Genomic DNA, 24618 nt, shown 5'->3' with positions numbered 1-24618 from the left:
ATGTAATATCTAAATTATTAGCAATTTAAACTAACCAATAATTTACTGAAAATTGCAGTAACCATATGAACAGCTTAATAACAGAATACCTGAATCCAAAGCAAAACGTTTGGCCGATCAAATGAACTTCCGTGAGACCCAAGACAGATTAATGAATCTCGTCAGGAATGACCGCGACAAAACGACGGCGTTTTCAGACGATTAGCTGACTTATCCTCTCTACGCGCTTCCTCTTTCTCTCTCTCTCTCTCTCTCTCTCTCTGCGGCAGAAAGAGAGAAAGAAATAGTACCTTCCTCAACAAACAGCACCTGTCCTCACAGACCCCCTAAAACCCTAGAAACCCCTTCTGAAAGCAATGGAAATCCATAAATGCCCCTCACCCCTTCTATATGAACCACCACCTCACAGATCACGCATAATTTCTCTCCACTAAGCATAAACCCAGCCCATCAAGGCAAAACAAGAACTAAAAAAAACCCCCAAAATAACCCACAAAAGTCATTTCTCTCTCTTTTTCTCTCTTAGATTCCATTCTTCTACATCGCAGTTCTAATCGGTACGTTTCTTTTGCTTATTTAAGTCTTAATCTCGTTTGCTTCGTGTGATAACCTTGGAATCATGTTGAGATTAGGGTTATTAGGGCTTGTTGTTTCGATTCTGGCTCCGATCGTTGTTGGATTTGTGCTTGGAAACTCTTGTAATGGTTATTTCCGGTTCTTGATTGCTTTTCTGGTTGTGATAATCTCGGTAATGGCGTTTTGTCGCGTGTTCAGCAGCTTACTGCACTATATGCTTCCAAGAAAGCGAGCTAGCGAAGGAGTTCTGGTTGTAGAAGAAGACACTGAAAACAACAACAACAACACCAACAGCAACAGCAACAAGAAGAGCGAGAGTTCATCGGCTTTGAAGAAGATTCGGATCGCCGAAGCCGCAGATTCGACGGGGACGATCAGCAGCGACGTCGTTTGCGGCGAGAACAACATTAGCAACAAGAACAACAACTACAGCAGCGGTAGCGTAGCTAGAGAAGAAGAAAAGCAAGAGGCTCCGATCATGGCTTTGGGCGACGCGAATCCGACGGACATCGATGAAGATCTCCATAGCCGGCAGCTCGCGGTGTACGGCCGTGAGACGATGCGGCGGCTTTTCGCATCGAACGTCCTTGTCTCCGGGTTACAGGGTCTTGGCGCTGAGATTGGTATATTTGTCAATGTTTTTAAGCTTCTGTTACTTAAATATTGATTACGTTTTCTTTAATAATCTCTGGTTGATATTGATCTTATTGTACGACAATTTGCTTTGCTTTAACAGTTCTGTTTCTAATATAGATAACGATTAGTATTTATGATTTTCTGCTGTGGTAGATATTGGTTGTGATTTCATTGTATGTTGATAGATTAGGATGTTTTCGTTTGGAGTTTTTTGAATTCGCATTTTTTAAGCTCTAATTGATATTGATTTAGAATTCTTAATACGATGATTTGGTTTTCATGTCTGATAGATGTTCGTTAGTCTTTATCATGAAATCATTTGGTTATAAGATAGGTTAGGGTATTTACTTTAGAGTTTTTCATACACATTTATGTTATCATTTGGTGATTTTTTCCTGCTTCTTTGTTCTTGAAGGTTGTTTTGCTTCTTCTTCTTCTTCCTCTTCTTCATCTTCTTTTTTATTTTTAATAAAAAAAAAAACTATTTACAACAATACTTTGGTGCTTGGTAGGCATTGTTGTTTTTCCTGTCCTTTCTCATTCACTGAGAGAACCAAATGAATGAAAATGATACAAGAGAGAACCTTTTGGTGATCTGAACGCCCTGGATCTATGATTTTTAAGTTGCGAAAGTCTAGTGGCTGTCTCTATCTTCTATCTTTTGGTCTCTAATTTTGTTTTTAAGAAGTTCATAAATAATTTTACCTCTCATCCTTCGCATTTCCATATAAATGTGACTTGATTCTCATTCTTTCTGGTGTTGTAATTCCAAGTTCATTCTATAATCCTTAACCTTGCTGGTGTTTTCAATGTTATTTTTGCTTGCTGCAGCAAAGAATCTCATTCTTGCTGGTGTCAAGTCTGTGACCTTGCATGATGAAGGAACTGTGGAGTTGTGGGATTTGTCTAGTAATTTCATTTTCTCTGAGAATGATGTTGGCAAGAACAGAGCACTTGCTTCCGTTCAGAAGTTGCAAGATCTCAACAATGCTGTGGTTGTTCGTACCTTAACAACAAAATTGACAAAAGAACAGCTTTCTGATTTCCAGGTACTTTCATTTCTTTGCATTTTTTGTTGATCTATAAACTGCGTGCTTGGCGCGCGCGCGCGGGGGGGTGACTTCTTTAAATCTACTTCCCTTATTTGATATCATCTTGATGGTAGAGAAGCCGGATTTAATTTTATATGTCAGTTTGATTGAAGGTTCCTGTGTTTTTTTTTTTTTTTTTTTTTTTTTTTTTTTTTTTTCTGAAACTATATGTATTGCTGAACCTCTTTAGTCATGTTCTGTTCAAGCCTAGGGTTTAAACCATAAATATTAATTATGGTGACCTGTAATCCATATGGTTACCTTAATTGCTTCCAGTGGATTTTATTTAACATACATTTCTTATAACATTTTATGTTATATGGACTACTTTCAAGGTACACTTCGTGTAGGACTCCTCATAGGATCAATACTTCGCAAAACCTACTGTTGTATTATATGACCTCCGCTTGGTCATCATACTTTCCAAGTATCAAGATAATTGGAGATTACAAAATATATCATCTAAAAAATGTTCAATATCTTGGTTTTTTAATGTATTTTAAAATTTTAAAAAATATACTAAAAAAATGATTTGTGGGTTCATAATAAAGGACATTGAATTAACGTAATAAATGGGAGGGATGGGAGTTTGGATACAAATGATTGAACTAAGTTTCTATGGAGGTTATTCTCTTTCTCCATCTTCAATAGTTAATTTGTTAGAATCTTTTGGTACCTTGTTGGTTAAATTTGTGTTGTTGGATTTCAATTAGATTTTTAATTTGCTGCTCTATGGTTAGGCTTTGAGTGTAATTTGCGACTCCATCTCAGTAGTTGTTATGGTTTACTTCTTGGTTCATCATATATCATAAGTTGTTTAAATGAGACACTTGAAAAATAATGTGGACAAAATATCCTAATCATTACATAGTTGTTCTATTTTAAGTTCTACTTAGTTTTCTTTTATTGCATATAAACTAGCAACTAAGTAACCCATTTAATATATGTTTACTATAGAGCTATAGGTTACAGTTTCTAATTCAGTAATTTAGCTGACACTGTGAATAGTGTAAATTCCAAAACTATGATTGTTGATATAATGAACTTCCATTGAAAAATTTGTCAAGTGTGCGTTAAAAGTTTGGTCTAGTGTCTACTTATCAAAGAAAGTTTGGTCTAGTGTCATAGTGGCCTTATTTCATCTCATCATTCAATATAATGACAATTTAGCCCATTCCCATTAGCCTTGATTGCTTCACAAATTTATAGAGATCATACTAATCATGTAGGGTTAGTGACACCCTTAATGTTGCAACTAGAGACTCTTGCTTCATCAGAACTAGCAGATTGCCAGAATATGGTTTATTTGCCTTCAACTATTCCCAATTTTATTGCAACGCCCAACTATCCCCCTGAAAAATAAATGAAGAAAGAGAAATTGTCTGTTTAAAGCATGAAGTGCTAGCCATGTATTTGCAGTAAAATCTGGCAAGTGATATTTTAGGGTTATGGCAATTCAGTCAGCACAATTCAAATCTTGCTTCTTTTGTTTTTTATCTAAAATGGTCCATAAGCTAATCATGTATTATATGCAATGTTTTGTTTGCTCTTGCTCTCTTCCAACATCCTGGTGTATGTTTGTACCTTGCTTACTGGACTGTACATGCACATGTTAATTCTCTGGTGGTGCAGGCTGTTGTGTTTACTGATATCAATTTTGAGGAAGCCATTGAGTTCAACGATTACTGTCATAATCATCAGCCTTCTATTGCATTCATCAAAAATGAAGTCAGAGGCCTTTTTGGTTCTGTGTTTTGTGACTTTGGACCTGAGTTCACTGTTGTTGACGTTGATGGAGAGGAACCCCACTCGGGTATTATTGCATCAATCAGCAATGACAATCCTGCCATAGTATCATGTGTTGATGACGAAAGGCTTGAGTTTCAGGACGGGGATCTTGTTGTGTTCTCTGAAGTTCACGGAATGACAGAATTGAATGATGGGAAACCAAGGAAGATTAAAAATGCAAGGGCTTACTCATTCACTCTTGAGGAGGATACCACAAATTATGGAGCCTATATGAAGGGTGGTATTGTCACACAGGTGAAACAGCCCAAGGTATTGAACTTTAAGCCATTGAAGGAAGCATTATCCGATCCTGGTGATTTTCTTCTCAGTGATTTCTCCAAGTTTGATCGCCCTCCTCTCCTGCACCTCGCATTCCAAGCGCTGGATAAGTTTGTCTCTGAGTTGGGACGTTTCCCTGTTGCTGGTTCGGAAGAGGATGCTCAGAAGCTTATATCTGTTGCCAGTAACATTAATGAGAGCTTGGGAGATGGGAGACTGGAAGACATTAATCCAAAACTTCTGAGGCACTTTGCTTCTGGTGCGAAGGCTGTACTGAATCCCATGGCTGCAATGTTTGGTGGTATTGTGGGACAAGAGGTTGTGAAAGCATGTTCTGGGAAGTTCCATCCACTTTTTCAGGTTAGTACTTGGTCTTCTCCTTTCTCATGTTGTGGAGAGTTGGAATATTCACTGCTTTTGACTTTCAAATGGTTATGGCCTTTCTATAAGGCCTTGACCTAGGGTGCTGATGTTATATTCTTGTTTTTTAAGTCGCAATTAGATCTTGGCCACTTTTTGAGAGGTGAGAGGTAGTTGACATCTTATCCTGATTGCTTCACATAACCTAATGTTATTTTACATGTTTCTACAGTTCTTCTACTTTGACTCAGTGGAGTCACTTCCAACAGAGCCACTGGATTCCAGTGATTTAAGACCCTTAAATAGTCGTTATGACGCACAGATTTCTGTCTTCGGATCTAAGCTTCAGAAGAAACTGGAGGACGCTATAGTGTTTATTGTTGGATCGGGTGCTCTAGGGTGTGAGTTCTTAAAGAATGTGGCCTTGATGGGAGTTTCATGTGGTGATCAGGGGAAGCTAACAATTACTGACGATGATGTAATTGAGAAGAGTAACCTCAGTAGGCAGTTCCTCTTCCGTGATTGGAACATTGGTCAGGCCAAATCCACTGTTGCTGCTTCTGCTGCTTCATCAATAAACCCTCGTCTGAACATTGAGGCTTTGCAGAATCGAGTTGGCCCTGAAACTGAGAATGTATTTGATGATACCTTCTGGGAGAATTTGAGTGTTGTGATTAATGCTCTAGACAATGTGAATGCCCGATTGTACGTTGACCAGAGATGCTTATACTTCCAGAAGCCGCTTCTTGAGTCAGGAACTCTCGGTGCCAAATGCAACACTCAGATGGTCATTCCTCACCTCACAGAAAACTATGGTGCCTCAAGAGACCCACCTGAGAAACAAGCGCCTATGTGCACCGTACACTCATTTCCTCACAACATTGACCACTGCTTGACATGGGCTCGATCTGAGTTTGAGGGTTTGCTTGAGAAAACACCAGCAGAAGTGAATGCGTATTTGTCCAACCCAAGTGAATATAGTACTGCAATGATAAATGCTGGTGATGCTCAGGCCAGGGATAACTTGGAGCGTGTACTGGAGTGTCTTGACAAAGAACGATGCGAGACATTCCAAGACTGCATTACCTGGGCTCGTTTAAGGTACTTTCCTTGTTGATAATTCTTTCAGTAGCTTTCCTTTTTCTCCTGTTAAAATTATGATACACAAGTCCTTTTCTCTTTTTGTTCATTTGCTGATACCATCTTTTAATTTACTCAGGTTTGAAGATTATTTTTCCAACCGTGTCAAGCAGTTGATTTATACTTTCCCCGAGGATGCTGCAACTAGTACTGGGGCTCCATTCTGGTCAGCCCCTAAGCGATTCCCTCGTCCACTGCAGTTGTCATTTGCTGATCCCAGTTACCTCCATTTTATTATGGCAGCATCCATCCTACGCGCAGAGACATATGGTATCCCAATTCCTGACTGGGTCAAGAATGCTAAGAAGTTGGCTGAAGCAGTTGATAGGGTGATTGTCCCAGAATTTGAGCCCAAGAAAGATGTGAGAATTGTAACAGATGAGAAGGCTACCAGTATGTCTACCAGTTCTATAGATGATTCAGATGTCATTGCTGAACTAATCAAGAAGTTAGAGCAGTGCCGGAAGAACCTGCTGCCCGGGTTCCGGATGAAACCAATTCAATTTGAGAAGGTACGGCTGAATCAAATTTAAAATATTTCTTCTTAGTAGTTTTGAATCAAATTTCTGATTTTCATAAACTTTGTCGCATGAATGTGCAGGATGATGATACGAACTTCCATATGGACATGATAGCTGGCCTTGCCAACATGAGGGCACGAAATTACAGCATTCCTGAAGTCGACAAGCTGAAAGCCAAGTTTATTGCTGGAAGGATCATTCCTGCAATTGCAACATCCACCGCAATGGCCACGGGTCTTGTCTGCCTGGAGCTGTACAAGGTTTTGGATGGAGCGCACAAAGTGGAAGCCTATCGTAACACGTTTGCGAACCTTGCGCTGCCTTTGTTCTCCATGGCTGAGCCAGTACCGCCCAAGATCATCAAGCATCAGAACATGAGTTGGACTGTTTGGGACAGGTGGATCCTGAAAGGCAATCCTACTCTGAGGGAACTTCTCCAGTGGCTCAAGGAGAAAGGGCTGAATGCCTACAGCATTTCATGCGGTAGTTGCCTGCTCTACAATAGCATGTTCCCTCGGCACAAAGACCGAATGGATAAGAAAATGGTGGATCTTGCCAGGGAAGTGGCCAAAGTAGAACTGCCGGCATACCGTCGCCACTTGGATGTCGTGGTGGCATGCGAAGATGACGAGGACAACGATATTGACATCCCTCAAGTATCCATTTACTACCGTTAGGTTCTGCAATCCGCGCAGCATATTGGATTGTGATTTTAGGAAGGATGAGCACTCTATGAAAACAACTCTATTTTTACAGCTCTCCATGACTCTTTACTGCTCATTTGACAATGAGTAAACTAAATGGGTATCTTTCACAGAAGTTCACATTTCATAATATAAATTTCTGAGTAATGTGTATCACAATTTGCTTTTATTATCATTAATTATCATCAGTATCATTATTTTATCTGCTACCACTTTAGCTCCGTAATTCAGTGCGGCAGTGTTACCATATCAACTTCCTGATTTGTGTTTAGCAGAGCAAATTCTTTAATTGTATTTTAGACGGAAACTCTTGTCCTTCATTTTTGTTAACCCAATCACCCTTGTTCCATCTCACACGGTGGGACAAACGACTCGTAGTACGTTTTCAATGGTTTTTACCCTACCTACTGTCTTTTTCCTCGGCAGTTTTAAAATTTATTGTTGGGAAAAATAGAGATTTCAAAATATATTTAATGAAAAATGTGATTTTAAAAAATTGCTTAAAATAAAATTTGTAGAGAAGTGCATTTTTCAAATTGCTCTCTGAAAATTTAGATATTTTAATGTTTTCAAACTGCCATTTTTTCGAAGGCACTAATTATATTCAATATAGTGAAATTAGCAAAGCTCCTGCACACTGTCAAATCCTGTGTGTTTTGTTCTTTTTCTTTTTCTGGGAGGGTGAAGTAAAAGTCCACGGTCTCGTCCGAGTATAACCCAAAATGGTGTTTGCAACCTCAATTTAACCCTCTACGTTTCCCTTCTATACCTTCTCTCTCTACCGCTTTCTTCCTTTCCTACCATGTCAATGAGTTTGCCATAATCTTCAAGATGTTGGAACGGGTGGGCTAGAAAAGAAGTCCATGCACAACTGAATATAAAATCTACCCTCTCATTTCTAATTTGGAGAACCATGACCTTCCATTGAGAACTTTCACCTCCATTACAAGGTTGCTATACCAAGAAATGGAGTTGCGTATAGCTTCGAATCACTTTTGCCTTTACTGGAATCTTCAAGTGGATGCTAGCTTGAAGATTATCCTATAACAAATCTACAGTCTAATACCTCAATCTTTAGCACACTAAAATTAAATGACTATTTTATTCAAAAAAATGGACCATCAGTTTTTATCAGCACCTTCATCAAACTCTGCAGAGCCCACAACTCGGAAATCGAGCTGCTTCTGATGCTTTAAGAGGCGGCGTTGGTCGAAGCTTTCCCACCCTTCAAACTGTCAGAAGAATGTTGTTGTTATTAAGCATACCAATAAAAGTGGGATAAGTTGGACTACTTGGCAAATGGGTCAAGCATATTCACCTGACGAAGGAGATCCATTGTGACTTGTGTGTTGTGGAGATCCAGTGTTGAGAGCTGAAGGCACATCTTGAATAGCGTAGAAGGAACTGATTTTAGCCCGTTGTTACCGAGATACAAAGCCTGCACATGAATTGGCACATTGGCATAAATCAGGATCAGTGGGTAATGCACAAGGGGTTGCCTTCTATGGCATGCGACTGAAAGCACACTCTTTGAAGGTGGTGCTCAAGAAGTTGCCCAACTTCCTCCTCCCCAGAGGGAGTCTGCACTACGCTCATGTGTATATGTTTTGAATTCCATCTCTTCTAAAAAGAAGGAATTCAAAGTTAGAAAACTCTGAGTATACAAATAAGCAGATCCCCTTGTTTTATAAAAGGCAATTGTGAAGAAGACAATCCCTCCCAAACTACCTGTTGCTTTATTGCTAAATATTTAATGATTATGAGCTAAATTTTACATATAAAACCAGCTCTCACACTGCAAAAAGTGTTAAAATAGAACAGAATAAATGGAGAACGAGAATCAATAACTCTTAAGTACAGACCTTCAAATCATGCAAATTACCAAAAGTCTCTGGCAACTCCGATAGAAGATTTGATGAAAGATCAACCTTTACCATGAAAAACCAAGAAAACTACATTAAAAAAAAGATGTATAGTATATACATATTGGAAAAAATAAAATAAAAAAAATCATGCTGTAGTCTGGTAATCTGGCTTGTAATGCTTGGGATCATCTTGTCTACACTTCTGAGGAATTTAATCCCCAAGGAAGACAAGGAGGGGTAGGGAGAGGGGTGATAAAGACAAAGATGCCGAGTCATACCTCAATAAGAGAAATACAGTCCCCTATGCATGTAGGAATGGTGCTTATCCTGATCCAGAGAGAAACACAACAACAATCAAACAGAAGTCATTGGTTATCAAGCATGAAAATACTCTTACGAAACTTATTTCCTCAAGACATCATCCTTGTGTTAGAGACAAGAATATTTAAGTTTCCCAGAAGGACATATTATTTAATTGTTTCCAGCATCTTTATAGGAATAAAAAATTGTGCACTTATAACAAAAGATGGATCTGAACTATTTTTGTCCTTCTACTGCAAAATGCAAATAGGGAACTCTTAAAATTACTAATACCAGATAACGGCTAAATGATGCAGGGAATAAAAAAGAGAACAGAAATAGGAATAGGGCAATAAACCAGTTCTGTCATCCTCTAATGCCCATTAGGAAAAACATGTCCTTGCCCTAAAACAATTGGTTACATGTTTTCTACACATTACCTGTTGTTATTGACTTTCATGACCTCAAGGTGTGTCAATAGACCTATTTCAATTGGGAGGCTAGTCAACTTGTTGTTTGCGACATGAAGTTGCTTCAGTGAAGTCAGAGCACCCAGCGCAGAAGGTAAAGTTGTTAAACTGCATTAATCATACAATTAATCCTTTCAAAGAAAAAATCCTACAATTAATGATAATTAAAAACGTAGCATTGGGATTGCTGACATAGATATTACAAATCTCAGTCAACTCAAAATTCTTAAATCCAACACTAATTGGGATCGGCTGCACAGATATTACAAACTGAACCGGGTAACAGGGTATAACCCACTCATGTAACTTTTGAGGAATAGATTCTGATGATTACAGGCAGTATTACATAACCAAAACAACTAGTTTTACAGAGATCAACCAATGATTAGGCAAGGGGCTTTGCCTGGCCCTAGTCAGGCTTGATAGACATGAACTTCAAGAAATGCGATAAAGAGAACCTATCTAGGACATGTATATGATTTTAAAATGTAAAAAAATTAAGAAAATTAAGCAAATATGTATGCCTCTTCTTCTTCTTCTTTTTCAACTCTCTCTCTCTCTCTCAACAAGTGACACATAATAGTGCAAGACAACAAGTGACACATAATAGTGCAAGACATGGGACACCTTTTCCTACTTTCCAGACATGCTTCAAGCAATATACTGACATACTTACAATTCTATTCATATATAGTCATATCTTGGCATTACCTAAGTAGGTAAAGCAAAAACACACATGACATTTGTAGTTTATACATTAACGGGAATAAGGTGTCATAGAGTACAGAAATTACTCACTGGTTTTGGTTCACAGATAGAACCGTTAGATACTTTAGAGATGTTAGTGCTTCCCAATTAATTGTTTCGTCCATTATAGCATTTGCATTCAGGAACAATTTCTACAAAATTTTGAGAATAAAGGAAATAAGTTATAATATTCAAAGCAGATAAGTTAAATTGTAAAAAAGGAAAAAGGAGTTTTGTTTACCTGAATGGAACTCAAACGGCCAACTTGGGCAGGAACATCTCGAACAGAGTTGTTGCTCAAATCAAGGACTCTTGCAGAAGGTCCACAAGCCCACACTTCATCAGGTATGGCCTTTCAAATTTTAAAATACAAGAATAAAATGAGTAAAAGTTAGACACACAAGAATTTACAATAAGTTTGAGGGATTTAAAAAACGAATTTTCATTTTTGCGAATAATAATTTGATAGCAGAAAACCCTAGACTGAATATGAAACATGATCTAAAGCAAGCCGAGCTTAAAAGAATTTTGGTCAAGTCCCTCTTCAATTGGGCGGGGGCTTTTAATATTTCCCATTTTTGCAAATTTTGGCAAGCAGTTTTAAAGGCGGGGGAAGGTGACTGGAAAACTTAAGGAAATAAAATACCATTTTAAAAACTCAAAGAAATAAATTGAAATTGCGTGAAAACTGCTATGATGAAATTTTCCTTGTTTTTTTTTTCAAAAAAAAAAAAAGAAAAAAACAATCATAATGCATTTATGACTAATGTTATATACTCAATTCCTATTCCACTCTCATCTCATCAAGCTCATATGTCAGTGCTCATTGGCCATTGAATCAGCCTTTATTAAAAAATGAAAAAAAAAAATACAAGAGCTGATGAGCCAAGTGGGAAGAAAGTTGAGTATTTAGAATTACTCCACATCTATATATACCGATTGATTCGAAGGATATTTGGCAACATGAAACAAGGGAAATAGGAGCCAAGTAGCCAACCAAGATATCACAACATGTCAACGTAAAAAATATGAGGCTTCTTGTACCTTCAAATTGCATTCGGACAACGCCACAACTCCGGTCACCTTCCACCGTTCCAACCTGTTCTTATCAACGCGAACTTGCGTCTTCTCGTTCACCATTCTATTAGCATTGTCAACTCGCCTCGGTACACTCTGAGCCTCTTTTAGAATTGGACCATCCTAGTTCAAACAAACCCTAACATTAATTAACTAATTGAAAATTTTGAACCCTTCTAATCCCCAATTGCTTGACACACACAACATTTCCAGCTTCAAGGCTCAATTTAATCTCCATTAACCCATTACTTTAAAGCTTGATGAAAATCTATCATGCAAAAAATGATCACTTTATACTACGATCACTTTCTTTTCCCTCGTTCTTTTCTCGAGAACCAAACAGAAAATAAACAAAAAAGGTTGCCAATTTGAGTTTTACCCCTTGGTGCAACCCCTGGGAGGCCATGAGCATGACCTTGGCCCCGCCGGTCACCGCCGACGCCCTCAACGTCGTCGCATCGACCAAAAGCTTCCCTTTGGAAATGAGCTTCTGTCCACGTGGCAGGACGTTGGTGAGGGGTTGGAGGAGGGACTTGAGATCGCCGATCGTCGCGTCCGGCGAGATAGTGACCGGGATTGACCTCCCGCTGAATTTGACAGTGATGGTGATTCCGGTGATCTCCGATTGGGGATCACTAGCCTCACCAGTGGTAGCACCGGCCGCCTCCATTTTTATTCTATCGCGACTTTGCTCTGTGGGTCTCCTTGGCACGTACAAGACTGGGTTTCCTAGTTTTTAAAGATATATAATTATTTTCATAATTTATAATTTATTTTATCCCCCCTGCTCTTTATTAGAATACTTTTTCAAACCAATATTTTTTTATTTTATATTTATGTAATATTACAACACTATGTTGATTGTTGAATACTTTTAAAAAAATATTGAACTTCACTTGTTGAATGACATGCTAGAGAGGATTAAATAATTAATTAAATTATTAATTTCACTCTTTCTTAGTCAATAGATATGCCCTTAAACATAACCATACATAACATAACATAAAAATCACACTTGAAAATGATGAATAATTAGCTAGAGCCGTCGTTTCTAGGATCGATCGACACCTCATCTATACAAGTACTTACATAGTGTAGTGTATGTCACACATTCAACATAGTGTTCGAACTCACATGCCTTAACAGAACTAGGGGTTTTTGAGCCAGTTGTGCATGATTAGCCATTAGCTAGATGTCATGCTACAATTACTTGCATTTTGAACACTATTTTTTTTATTGGGTCATCATGAAATTATAAATTTACTCTTAATTAAAAAAAACTGGGATGATCCATTGAATAGTGGATCACCTATAATAAATTATTATCCTCGTAATAAAGAGTTGAATGGAGTGGAGGGTAAAAACATATATATTTGACCATTTTGACTATCTAATCCCTATAATAAAGCCGAATCAAAAAAGCTCTAAAATACTTGAAGAATATAGCATAAAGTAGCGATCATCATACCATTTACTTGCAGAACTATTGGCAGCAATACAGCTGATGACTATCAGAACTTCTTAATATCATTAAAAAAACAAAAAAAACTATGGTAGTATTACAGCTCCACCCAGATCCAGATGGCAGATGGCAGAAAGAGGTCAACCTGGATCCGGAGCCAATCTGTAATTTGTTTGGATGTTGGACTTTTGAGACACGGATTTTGACAGCTCTGAAGCTAGACTTCTAAGTGTCAACAACAATGGCACACCATTAATGAAGTTTCCCAGCACCGGCCCCAAACCAACAAGGAATCACAGTTTTGGTTCACATGAACGAACAGGGATATATATATATATACATTTTTGGGTCGATTCTTTTAATGAATGGTCTAGATTGTAATAATAACATCAGAACAAAAGAGTAAGTCTTGTTTGCTAACACGTTTTAGGCTTTAGGCTTTTTTTTTTTTTTTTTACCCAAAAAAAACGAAACATCATATCCGTTTGATAAAGTTTTTTTGCTGTTAATCTTTAGTTGACAACGTCTTTTTCTTTGGCTATATTTACCCAAACAGCAAACTACATGTGTTTCACGATTTCCAAATTGAGTTATTTATTTATTTTGTTGTCCTTGTTGTCAAAAGTGAATGGCAATCACATTCCGTCATTCCCCCTTAATAGACCTTCAGAATTTTAGCATTTTGCTAGGGCATGTGAAAAACCCCTAAAAAGCACAATTATCAAATTTCAAACAAAAAGGACCTCACAAGGGATTATCAAATGCACCCCTAATTTTTGGATGAATATTTAGTGGCCCAACTGATTGATTCGATCATCCAAAAGGACTGGTCTTAAGGTGGTCGACCCATCCCATGATTTTGGAACGATTCAATCATCTCAAATCTGACTAAAGAGGTAGTCGAACCAGCACCAAATCCAACTGAAGGAATCGATCGACTCATGTGGAGGATTCGGCCACTAAACAAGCACATAAAAAAAAAAGTCCAACGACTAACTTTTTGGGTAATGACTTTATTATGACTATTCGGACCATTAATTTACAATAAATAGAAATCCTGCAAGGATTTTGAGGAAGAGGATGATCCATCCATCCATGAAGGATCTTGTATGTTGAATCAAATCGGCATTTACGGTTACCTAGAAAAATCAGCATCTACATTTACCCCTCCACTTTCTTTCTTTAAAAACTCTCTCTGGCGCCAGTGCCTCCATGTGAAAGCTTTTCAGACTCCACCCACTCGCTGGTGCGTTTCAGCTTTTTTTAACCTTTTGCTTTTGGAAACAACCGATTCAGAACTACCAAACACGCCTTGTCTCCCCTGTACTGATTATACATGGTCCCATACACATGCTGCACTTCTCACTTTTTATTATTCTTCCTTCTTAAATCTTCTTCGCTGGGCCTAATAAGACATCCAAGATGTTCAAACAAGACCAAAATTATCTTAAATCTGGTTCAGAAAAATTCTGTAATCTCTAACATTCTCTCTAAATGTGATAAAAAAATATATTAAACTTTCAAGTGCTTCCTCAGGGACTTGGTAGTGAATGTCACCGCTGAATTTTGGACGGATTAATATCTATATTTCACATTAATGGTAATTTTATTGCCATATTAGAGAGTAATCACCTAAAAGTACATATAACATTTCTCATAAAACAAAATTTAAATAGAATAATGAAAGTAGATAACTAAAATAGAGAGCGAGATATATGTATTTTTAAAAAATTGACAACTAAAATAGAGAAATGTAATTTTTTCAGCTAAATAAAGAGTAAATTTATTGAGCGGAATGTGAATACTCTAAATGGTAGGAATTGTAACGACCAAATAAAGAGCCACATTTGTGCTATTAAGGCTATTGTTTTAAAAGGATAAGTCAAAAATTACAATAGAAGTTTTCTAAAATTTCTCATCAAGCCTATGTTATATAGCACTCACACGCCACATGATATTCTTAAAATCGTTTATAAAGTCCAATCTTACCCGATAAAAAGTTAATCATCCACCCAATCAATGCAAACAATTCAACCTTCTCAATTAATGAGAACTCATTGTTCTTAAATGTGCTAGTGTCAGCAGATGAAAATGGTTGGATGGGGCATCCAATGTGCCATTAATGGGAGTGTTTAAAAACCATCACAATCCTATCTTCTAGCAACAAATGACCGGATGACTCTGAATATAATATGCCAGAGAGGGGCTGAATTACGATTGAAGTAAAATGCAGAATTCCCATTCAAGTTTGCCCCAAAAAGGAAACAAAAACAATTCAAGAGAGATTTAAAATACACAAAGCACTTTCCTAGCAGTAAGCACTTGCAGAAATGGTACCCCCATTGAAGAAAGGGCACCCAAACATACATAATGACAGGAAAGAGAAAGTTCCTGTTAAGCTTATCTGTTCAAACATGTCTCGACGACGGGTTTTATAATAAAAACTGTGTCTAAATTATTTAGAGACAATTAGCCCACGGCAGGAAACAGAATATATACCAAGGAGAGAAGAGAGTAGGGACTCTGCATTGACCAGGTCCATACCCAACCCGAAAAGGTAACCCAACAAAATTCAGGGTAAATCATCCCATCCACTAATCAGGACCTCTCATCTATAATTAGGCCAAATAATCCCATCTACTAATCACAGCCTCCCATACCCTTTTTATCTCTCTTAAACCCACCCAATTCCAAACCTCAACTACCTTAACCAACCGCCTTAGCCCCCATTCTCTCATACCCCTATTTTTTTTTTTTTTTTGGAGTCCAAACAGAAAATATAAACAAAAAACAGAAAGGCTGAGAGCTTCTGAAAGCCTTCGCTTTAAGCAATCAAAATTGAAAAAAAGGGAAAAGAAAAATCCAAACCCATTTTCTTTCTCTCAATTTTGTTTCATTTGGTGTCAGTTTCTTTCTTTGTTTCGGTATTGGGAGTCCCGAATTCTGATCTCTACCCTCAAATGTGGCGGCCGCGGGGCACCAAATCAACGGTCCGGATTTACGACAAGTCATCATCTCCGACCTCGCTCTTCCATTGCTCTTCTTTCAAGGACGTCCCGGAGCTTTGTAACGAAGAGGACAAGCCGACTCAACCCACCGTCTCAACCCCCAAGAAGCCCTCAGTTTTCCACCGAGTCCGGATCGCCAACTCGCTCATCCGCGCCTGGTCAACTCGGCCTACCGAACCTCGCGCACCCAAACCCAAACCCGAACCCGAGCCAGAGCCAGAGCCAGAGCCAGAGCCAGAGCCCGAGCCCGAGCCCGAGCCCGAGCCCAGTCCCAATGTCTCAATCTCGGACCAACCGGACACGCAATCTGAGCCGCCGAGTCCACTCCCGGGAACCGAGAAGCGCGTGGTGGTGTACTTCACGAGCCTGCGCGTGGTGAGGCCGACGTTCGAGGACTGCAGGGCCGTCCGATCTATTCTGCGCGGGTTTCGCGTCTCCATCGACGAGCGAGATCTTTCGATGGACTCGGGGTTTCTAACCGAGCTGCAGCAGATCCTGGGTCAGAGCCAGGGCAAGGTGACCTTGCCGAGGGTTTTCATTGGCGGGAGGTACGTGGGAGGTGCCGAGGAGATCAAACAGCTCCACGAGATCGGTGAGCTCAAGAAGCTCGTCGAAGGGCTGCCCCCAGCGGAACCCGGCGTGTGTGACGGGTGCGGCGGATATAGGTTTATCCTCTGCGACGAGTGCCACGGTAGTCACAAGTTGTTCGTGGAAAAGAGCGGGTTCAAGAGCTGTACGGCGTGCAATGAGAACGGTCTGATCAGGTGCCCTTCCTGTTCTTCTGCGCCTCTCTGATCCCTCTGATTAGACTAAGAAAAATTAACCAAAAGAAAAAAAAAAATCTTTTTTTTTTTTTTTTTTTCCTTACTTTGGATAATTCAGTTTTGTAGTTTTATTTTGTTAAAGCTTAAGCTGTGTGGGATATCATATGGATATAGGAAGTGCCACACAAGCACCCAGTAATTTGGTTGCTTAAGAAATATAATATATGAGCTAACTTGGTTACTTTTATTGTTATTTTTTTTAATTAAAATATTAATTAAATGATTAAGAGTAATGTTATAAAGCACAAGTAAACAATGACGTAGCAAAGTGTAATAGTTATTGGATATATATATTAGAGAAATGCTTCGTATTAGATTTGGATTTCTTACAATTTTAAATTAAGAAATTTATGCTGTTTCTTTACACCGAGATGCTTGAAAAATACAGCATATTAAAAATGTGGCATGCAGTTGAGAATTAAGTATATTTTTATTAGGTTCTTGTTCTTTATGTTATAAAAAAGATTTGAGAAAAAAAAACAATTTTTTAGTTTTATGAAAAAGAAGCATCATTATAAAAGTGAATAAAAAGTATTTTGAATGAATACAATTTTTTTGGTTGCCTCGATAACATGCCACATTTTTAATATGTGACATTTTCTAATTTTTTTTTTTTTGAAGGATTAATATTAAGGACAACTAAACCCTATCACGTCTGCATTGTCAGATAAAATGAAATAAATTAAATTGGTATAAGATTATATATGTCAATCTTATTTCGATCAATTTAATTCAGACCCATTAATCATATCCAACTAATTTTGTATTAGGTTCTTGTCAGATTCTTGTGTTGTGTAAAAAATTGACAGTCCTAAATAAAGATGTGGCGTATAACGTTTCTCAATGATTAAATTTATTTTTTGATATAATCGATGATTTAACATGGTATCAAAGTAAAAATTTAATTTCAAATTGTACCACCGCAATTTACTTCTAACTTTAATGTAATAATTTTTACTTGTGTAAGGTGGAGTGGGCGATGAATAAAATTACTTTTGCTACATAAGCCCACATATCACAATTTATGAGAATTGTTATAATATTAATTAAATAATTAAATTTATTATCGGTTCAAATTTTTGAGATGATCATGGAATTGTGATAGATTATTTGAGAACTAATTTTTGGGCATTTTTCTTGAAGTTGATTAAATATTTTGTATTTACGTTTAAGAATTTATAATAATAATAATAATTAATGATTAAATAATTTAAAAAGAAAAAGAATGCTGAGATAATAACTCGAATGTAACTCAGGCATCCTATGCAAGAAAAAAAAAAGAGGGTAAGTAGTACGTGAACGGTGGGCGGTGAGGTAAGATATCTTCGGTCGCTTAGTCATCCGTCATCGTCAATTTCATGATTTTCATCTGAGAACCAGCGCCGCCTACGGAATATAGCGGGGCTTTGAACGCGACTATGCTAGCTGGAAATTGGGATGCGGCTATTCCTCCTTTGAGGAACGTTGAATACTTTTTATTATTATTTTTTTTCTCCTCGAATAGTGTTCCACAATCTCACAAAATAGTGTTACATTTTTTTTTAAATAATAAATTATATATGATTATCACACATCATTTAGAAAATAAATTTTAAATTTTATTTTTTAGAAATGTAACATTTTCCTTCTAACTTCATTCATGAGTTTTGTGGAGATTTTCATGTACTTTGGCTCGCGTTTTTCAACACATGCACCAGTGGTGCACAATAATTCAGGTTTAGGAAAAATTCTAAACTCTATTTATACGAACGTATTAAGAAAATCTTCAAAATACCCTGTATCATACCACGGTAGTGTTGCCCTAGCACCCTCCAACCTAATCGATTCTCTTGCAAACTTAATTACACCCATGGGCCAGTAGACTCCTGCTTCGTGAACGTCGCTATCACGACGTTCATTCTGCTCCTGTCTACTTGGCTTTCTACTGATATTAATATGAGCCACCAATTTCAACATATAACATTTTTCATCTAATAAATAGTTATTCCATTTGAACTGTACAATTGCAATTAGTGTGTGCAAGTTGGGTACGGTTGTGTTAGAGTATAAATATAAGATTATATAAGTTAATTTTTATATGATCAATTTAATTAAATATGTCGGATTTTTCAACCCTAACTTTGTGTTAAATTTGTCTCGCATTTGCAGGTCGTGTCAAAAATTCACAATCTTTATATCGAGTATTGAGTTCGGGTCATATTAAGGCATAGGTATATAGTCAATCCTAACTTGACTCATTTAATTAAATGGACTAGACTCCTTAACCTTAATTCATTGATTTCGTATTAACTTTATATCGAGTTCGCGAGTCATGTAAAAAATTGCTAATCTACATTTCGCTACATATTTTCCACTTGCCATTGCCAATATGGTTTTCTAATTTCTATCTTTGAAAGAAGCTAGAAAAAAAGACATGGAAATTTTAGAAATTTAAATGTATGTAAATCCATATTCTTCTTGTTCAAATCCTAAGCATCATGAATTGCTTAAATCTAATATTAACTATGTGCATATTACTTTTTAGATACATTTTCATTGGAAGCGGGGTTTTAAGGGTGATTTCTACTTAAGGTTTGTTATATTTGATATCAGAGCAAACATCACGTCAAGGAGGGGACGATCTATAAGCATGACTAATACGTTTTTGTATTATATATTAGCATAAGGATTACCAGGGGGTCAATATCAATAAAATGAGTTATCATAGACGAGGGCGGACCTACCTTAGTAATTGGGTGGGTCCTTAGCATTTTCAAAAAATTTTAAAATTATTATAAAATATTATTTTCTATACCATGACCTCATAAATGATGACATTGTCACTCTTAGATGGATAGATGATTTAACTTTCTACTCTAAAAGACTTTTGTATTCGAAACAATATTTCTTTTTATAATGGACAACAAATTTTTTTTCACAAAAAATTCAAAAATTATTTCACATTTATATCATATCAATCAACTCCCCCTACTCCTTTCTCCTTTAGAAAAAGCTTTGGATATTCATTGGATCTCTATTCCCTCCTTGTTTGGGGATACATGGCGCCATTGATCATTTGACACATTGTAACGTTAATGACAACAACTGGAAGTCAGAGAGTTTTGTTCGAGGAGTTGGTTCATACGTCTATTTATTCAGCTGCTACCTTAACGTTTGGCTACACGTCAAACATATTCCCGTTTTGGGGTTAATCCAGTCATCTAAAAGAGGACAACATGCAATTGCAATCCACTGGCTCATCATAAGCAGCCAAATCTGTTTACAAGTGTTTCACTAGATATTGCAGAGAAAATCTTTGATAATATTCTTGTTGCCAGAAACTTTTTTGTAAGAGATATAGTTAGCTTTTATAAATTCTAGTCAAGTTCTTGTCTTCTTCCTTTCACTTCTAGTGCATTTAGCCTCACGATTTCGCAGTTGTATTTTTAAATAAAATTGTGAAAAGTGTCATGGTCAACCAAAAAAAAAAAAATCGAAGTTTGAAAACGTGAATTCAAGCAAGGAAGTGCATGTTTAAAAATGCATGATTTTATAGGCTGAATCGTAATTTTACTTGAGACTTACATAGGAGAGACTGTGAAGAAAAGCTTCTACACTTTTATACGGAAACTTATTTGTTAGAGAGAGAATCGTATGCGGAGTTCACTAAGAGTGTATTAATATATATGTCTGTGCATCACTTTAACCCAAAAGCTTAAGCTAATAGGTTTGGATCCACTCATGTATATTAATATGAGACACAACGCTCACACGTACACTGACATCAACCAATGAGAAGGTGGTGAAGTAGAAGTTGCAGGTGCCCTCTCCTTTGCTTGTTGCAGAGTGCCTTGTAGACAGGGACAAAGGAATAGGGCGCCCGGTATAGGCCATGGCCCTTCAACACAAGGATTTTTTTTTTTGCCTATTGGCTCCTCCCTACTAAAATTTTTGGCCCTTACCCCCTATCTATACTAATCTCTGCGTCCATCCCTGCCCGTGAAAGGGAAGTTGATTGAGCAATTGTTGTTTCTTCTTTGCCCTTAGGCAGGCATGGTTTACTTGAAATCTTTTATTGCGTATTGGATTTTGGAGAGAGTATAATTAGGGAGATTAACACATTGAGAAGTCTTTTAGTGAGACCATAAGATAGCGTAGCACATTAAGATATTACTAGACTCGGTCTACTCAAAAGTAAATAATGTAGATGGTCTTTAATAAAAAAAAAAAAAAAGGAACTGAAATTTCTCCCTCAATCATTCGATCTCTACCACTTATTTTTCACAAAAAAAAAAATAATAATAATAATAATAATTATCACCAGTAATTTTTTTGGAGGCAAGCTTATATACAAGCTAGAATAGGCTTCAGGCCTTTATCTAGGCCTATTAGTGTTCTCTTATAGGACAGAAGAAGTGATGGGGCTTTGGCCTTTGTGTATTTGGGCCGACACTCATATGGATGAACCTTAATTAACCTGAATCTTTAGGCTGGATTTTCCGACAGGAACTGTCATAGGCTCAAATATGTGACAGATTTTATGACTTTCACTACAACACCATACTTGAACTCGTCCTTATTCACGTGGTATCAATAATACCATGCCCAGATATAAATGATATTCTCACCTAACCAATTAGTATAATGTTGAAAAATATGGGTGAAATTTTTGACATAATTTATAAATTTAATTTGAAGCTAATGCAAAATTAGTGAGTTAGAGTTGATGTGTTTGATCCGTTTAATTAAATGAGTCAAGTTAGGTTGACTTATATAGTTTTATACGCTTCGACACGACTCGACTTCGACACACGACATTCAAGATTGACAATTTTTGACATGATTCACGAACACAATATAAACGCTCAATATAAAATTAGTGAGTTAAAGTTGAATGATTTGACTTATTTAATTAAATTATTAGATTATGGTTAACTTATATATATAGTATTGTACTTATGTCTCGATGTGATCCAAACTCATCAAGCAAACACAAATTACCACCCGTAAGGGCCGTAACTACATTAAGAACATTATATAACTTTTTTTTTTTTATTCAGAACATTATATTACTTGATATGAGATTTTAGTACATATAGAACTCCAATAAAATGTAGTAGTACAGTCAATTATGGCTGCTGCATGCGCCATGTAAAAACCATATATAGGATTGACATAGCCAGCATTCGCATAGATTCTTATTGAAATCTAAAGTTCAACCACCAGGAAAAAGGAATTATAGAAATTATGAGGAAACTCCACAGGAGTCGTTTTTGGGAAGCCATATTTTGTTAGTCCCATAGAAGCCGTCAGGTTGGTGAGCAAGCCGGTTGGCCATATCCTGTTTTCGGATTCCGATCTTGTGCATAGAGTTTGCCCATTCTTACTCGTTCAAACTGTCCAAACACTTGTCTAGATAAAATTGCCTTATTGCAACACAAATCTCTGTCCTTGTCTTCAATGGTTGGATTCGACCGGCTCTACTATATACATTTATGTTAAACATTTCCATCCAGGCAATTGGTATTCCCAGGAGTTAATTACTAACCAAAATTGCCAACGAATTTATTGTCTCCCTTCCTACCCCATGTTTATAGTTTGAATGAATTCTGACTTTTGTTTACAATAATGTAAATTTGCCTCTGCATTTTCCATAGTCCAATTTAGTGTGATCCAATATTAGGAAGAACGTTTACATGAGAGTAAATGATAGAGCATTAATAACGCAACTTCTCATAAGCTCCCGAAAGAGCTAAGACATTTAAATTGAGCAGGAAGAATTTTTTCAATCCAGTCTATTAAACAAGCAAGTGGGGTGGGCATCATTGAATGTTAGTGGTAGAATAGGTCGTACGGCATTGTCTATTGAATTTGGGAGGTTGCCATGTCTTTTCTCAAGCAGACCAAACGAGCCCCACTTAGGTCTTGAGTCTGATTCCACCACATAAACAACACTTGGGAAAATTCTGGAGCAAGTGAACTGTGGTCCAGAACAGACCAACCTCAACCTTCTATGACATGATATGGTGCTGCTCCTATGGCCATGCATTTAGGTGTAACATGGGGATACATGTTAGAATACAAAAACCATATGACAGAAGGTTTCATAATTGCTATTACCATCCAAACATTCTAAACCAAGTGTAGTATTCTATGTAGGGTGGACTGTCGATTTCTTGACACTTCTACTGTCGTACTCATACATGTTCCAGATGGCTTGTTATGATCATCCAATGAACTTCTTCCATTGGAGCTAGCTAGCACTTCAAATCCAGATTAATATTTTGCATTCTTTTCTCATTGTCTATGCTCTTAAAAACGAAATTATACCTCAAAGAAAATTACTTTGCGTTTTTCAAAGAACCCGCTATCAACTTGTAAAGCACACCTTAAAAGCATTGGGCTTAATTTGAGTTGTATCTCATTCCTGTGCACATAGCCTCAGGATGTGAGGTGAAACTGCCACTTGTCTTCAATTACTGATGCCTTATTGCAGTGCAAATCCCCGTTCCTATCTTCAATGATTTGATTTAACATGCTCTACTGGTAGGGCAGTCCATGAAAGAACTTGTCTTAGTACTACCTGTTTGGACTGCCTGAACACCTGTCTAATGCAGACTGGACCCGAACATACTATCACATGGTGCTGCCTTACTGCAGTGCAAATCCTCATCCCTATGTCTAATTGTTGAGTTTGATCAACTCTACTACATTTATGTTAAACACTGTATCCTAATGTACTTATGAGGAGTTATCATCATCTAATGAACTTCTTCTATTGGAGCTAGCTAGCACTTCAAATCCATTTTTAAAATTTTTTGAATGGTTATATATGCCGCTAAAAACGAAATTATACCTCAAAGAAAATTACTTTGCATTTTTCAAAGAATCTACTATCAATGTGGTCTGTGTCCTATTATCGTGCACACAGGACGCAAGGTGAAATTGCCACACATCCTCAATTATTGATGTGACAGTCCTACCTTGTGATCTGTAAATAGGACATAAGATGCAAGCCTTACTCTAGAGTAATGCTATATACGCAATTCAACTCCAATCCCACCTTACATTTCATTGGATTAATGTAACAGTACCCATCAACCCTTAGATAAACTTTTATTAAAAAGGAAAACAATCTAAAGGTTAAATGATACTGCCACATCAACCTACCTTTCATAGGATAAAATAGGAGACAAAAATCTAACTTCTAGCGTTACTCTCATTCTCTATTCTTTTGTGGGAAAACTATTCATATATGAGCTTCTTTTGAAACAAATAGACACAGCTTCTCCTTCTTTCTATCACCACTACTCCAGCAGAGAGCAAAGCATAATTAGGGTCATTGTCACTTGCAAAACATGCTTGGATTCTATGTCCTAATCATTAGGGAAAGGACAACTAACAATTTCTTTCATTTTTTTTAATGACGTAGTTGCCACATTTCTTTCCTAAGAAAACGCTAAAACATGATAAGATACCATACTCCACCCTACCTTAAGTCATATCCCCATCTTCTCTACTTTGATTAAAGCATTATACCCACGTCCAACCTTACTACTTCTCTTACACGCCATGTCTTTTCCTCATCATCACAATCCCATTACATGACCTATTCTCATAAACGTCGACGACAAAGTTTTCCTTCAAACGGAATAAAAAAAGTTTGTTCCGACGCGCGTATTAATTTGAAGAGAAAACAAATTTGTGGGCATCCACCCCTTTATACTAGTTTACTTTTGGTCCACATATTGCACACATCCAAGTCGGTTAAGATATTATTGTCTTTAGTAC

At 37.2% G+C, this 24618-nt stretch overlaps 3 protein-coding genes across 5 annotated transcripts; 2 read left to right on the top strand and 1 right to left on the bottom strand.

The window, feature by feature from the left end:
- Positions 1 to 236: 236 nt before the first annotated feature.
- UBA1 (ubiquitin-activating enzyme 1) lies at positions 237 to 7251 on the top strand. Of its 3 annotated transcripts, none has more exons than XM_059575351.2 (7): positions 237 to 557; positions 778 to 1199; positions 2044 to 2261; positions 3936 to 4730; positions 4963 to 5831; positions 5950 to 6382; positions 6472 to 7251. In XM_059575351.2, the coding sequence occupies exons 2-7, from the start codon at positions 791 to 793 to the stop codon at positions 7066 to 7068; spliced, it is 3321 nt and encodes a 1106-aa protein (XP_059431334.2). In that variant the 5' UTR covers positions 237 to 557; positions 778 to 790; the 3' UTR covers positions 7069 to 7251. The 3 variants fall into 3 exon arrangements, with proteins under 3 accessions (XP_059431334.2, XP_059431335.2, XP_059431333.2); XM_059575352.2 differs by having other exon boundaries at positions 775 to 1199; XM_059575350.2 differs by lacking the exon at positions 237 to 557 and having other exon boundaries at positions 588 to 1199.
- A 716-nt stretch (positions 7252 to 7967) lies between these two features.
- Positions 7968 to 12265, bottom strand: LOC132163350 (LRR/ubiquitin-like domain protein). Its single transcript, XM_059573602.2, has 9 exons — positions 11934 to 12265; positions 11522 to 11677; positions 10719 to 10829; positions 10529 to 10629; positions 9701 to 9838; positions 9239 to 9287; positions 8958 to 9023; positions 8414 to 8533; positions 7968 to 8327 (listed from the first exon to the last, which is right to left on the bottom strand). Exons 1-9 carry the CDS (start codon positions 12222 to 12224, stop codon positions 8217 to 8219), a joined length of 1143 nt encoding a protein of 380 aa, XP_059429585.2. The 5' UTR covers positions 12225 to 12265; the 3' UTR covers positions 7968 to 8216.
- A 2708-nt stretch (positions 12266 to 14973) lies between these two features.
- Positions 14974 to 17075, top strand: LOC132163351 (Glutaredoxin family protein). The gene is given in 2 exon segments (XM_059573603.2): positions 14974 to 16801; positions 16803 to 17075. Coding segments are annotated over 2 exon segments (855 nt in total). The 5' UTR covers positions 14974 to 15976; the 3' UTR covers positions 16833 to 17075.
- Positions 17076 to 24618: the final 7543 nt, after the last annotated feature.

The sequence above is a fragment of the Corylus avellana genome, chromosome 8 (assembly GCF_965113065.1).
Source record: "Corylus avellana chromosome 8, dhCorAvel1.hap1.2, whole genome shotgun sequence".
Taxonomy (NCBI): domain Eukaryota; kingdom Viridiplantae; phylum Streptophyta; class Magnoliopsida; order Fagales; family Betulaceae; genus Corylus; species Corylus avellana.
This window is presented reverse-complemented; position numbering and strand designations above follow the sequence as displayed.

Bases quoted from the DNA above. Each gene is read 5' to 3' on its own strand.
- UBA1 (XM_059575350.2), top strand. From the start codon at position 620: ATGTTGAGATTAGGGTTATTAGGGCTTGTTGTTTCGATTCTGGCTCCG. The intron at 1,200-2,043 runs GTATATTTGTCA...TGCTTGCTGCAG, and splicing joins GGGTCTTGGCGCTGAGATTG to CAAAGAATCTCATTCTTGCT. The intron at 2,262-3,935 runs GTACTTTCATTT...CTGGTGGTGCAG, and splicing joins AACAGCTTTCTGATTTCCAG to GCTGTTGTGTTTACTGATAT.
- LOC132163350 (XM_059573602.2), bottom strand. From the start codon at position 12,224: ATGGAGGCGGCCGGTGCTACCACTGGTGAGGCTAGTGATCCCCAATCG. The intron at 11,678-11,933 runs GTAAAACTCAAA...TGTTTGAACTAG, and splicing joins CCCAGGGGTTGCACCAAGGG to GATGGTCCAATTCTAAAAGA. The intron at 8,328-8,413 runs GTGAATATGCTT...TTCTTCTGACAG, and splicing joins CAATGGATCTCCTTCGTCAG to TTTGAAGGGTGGGAAAGCTT.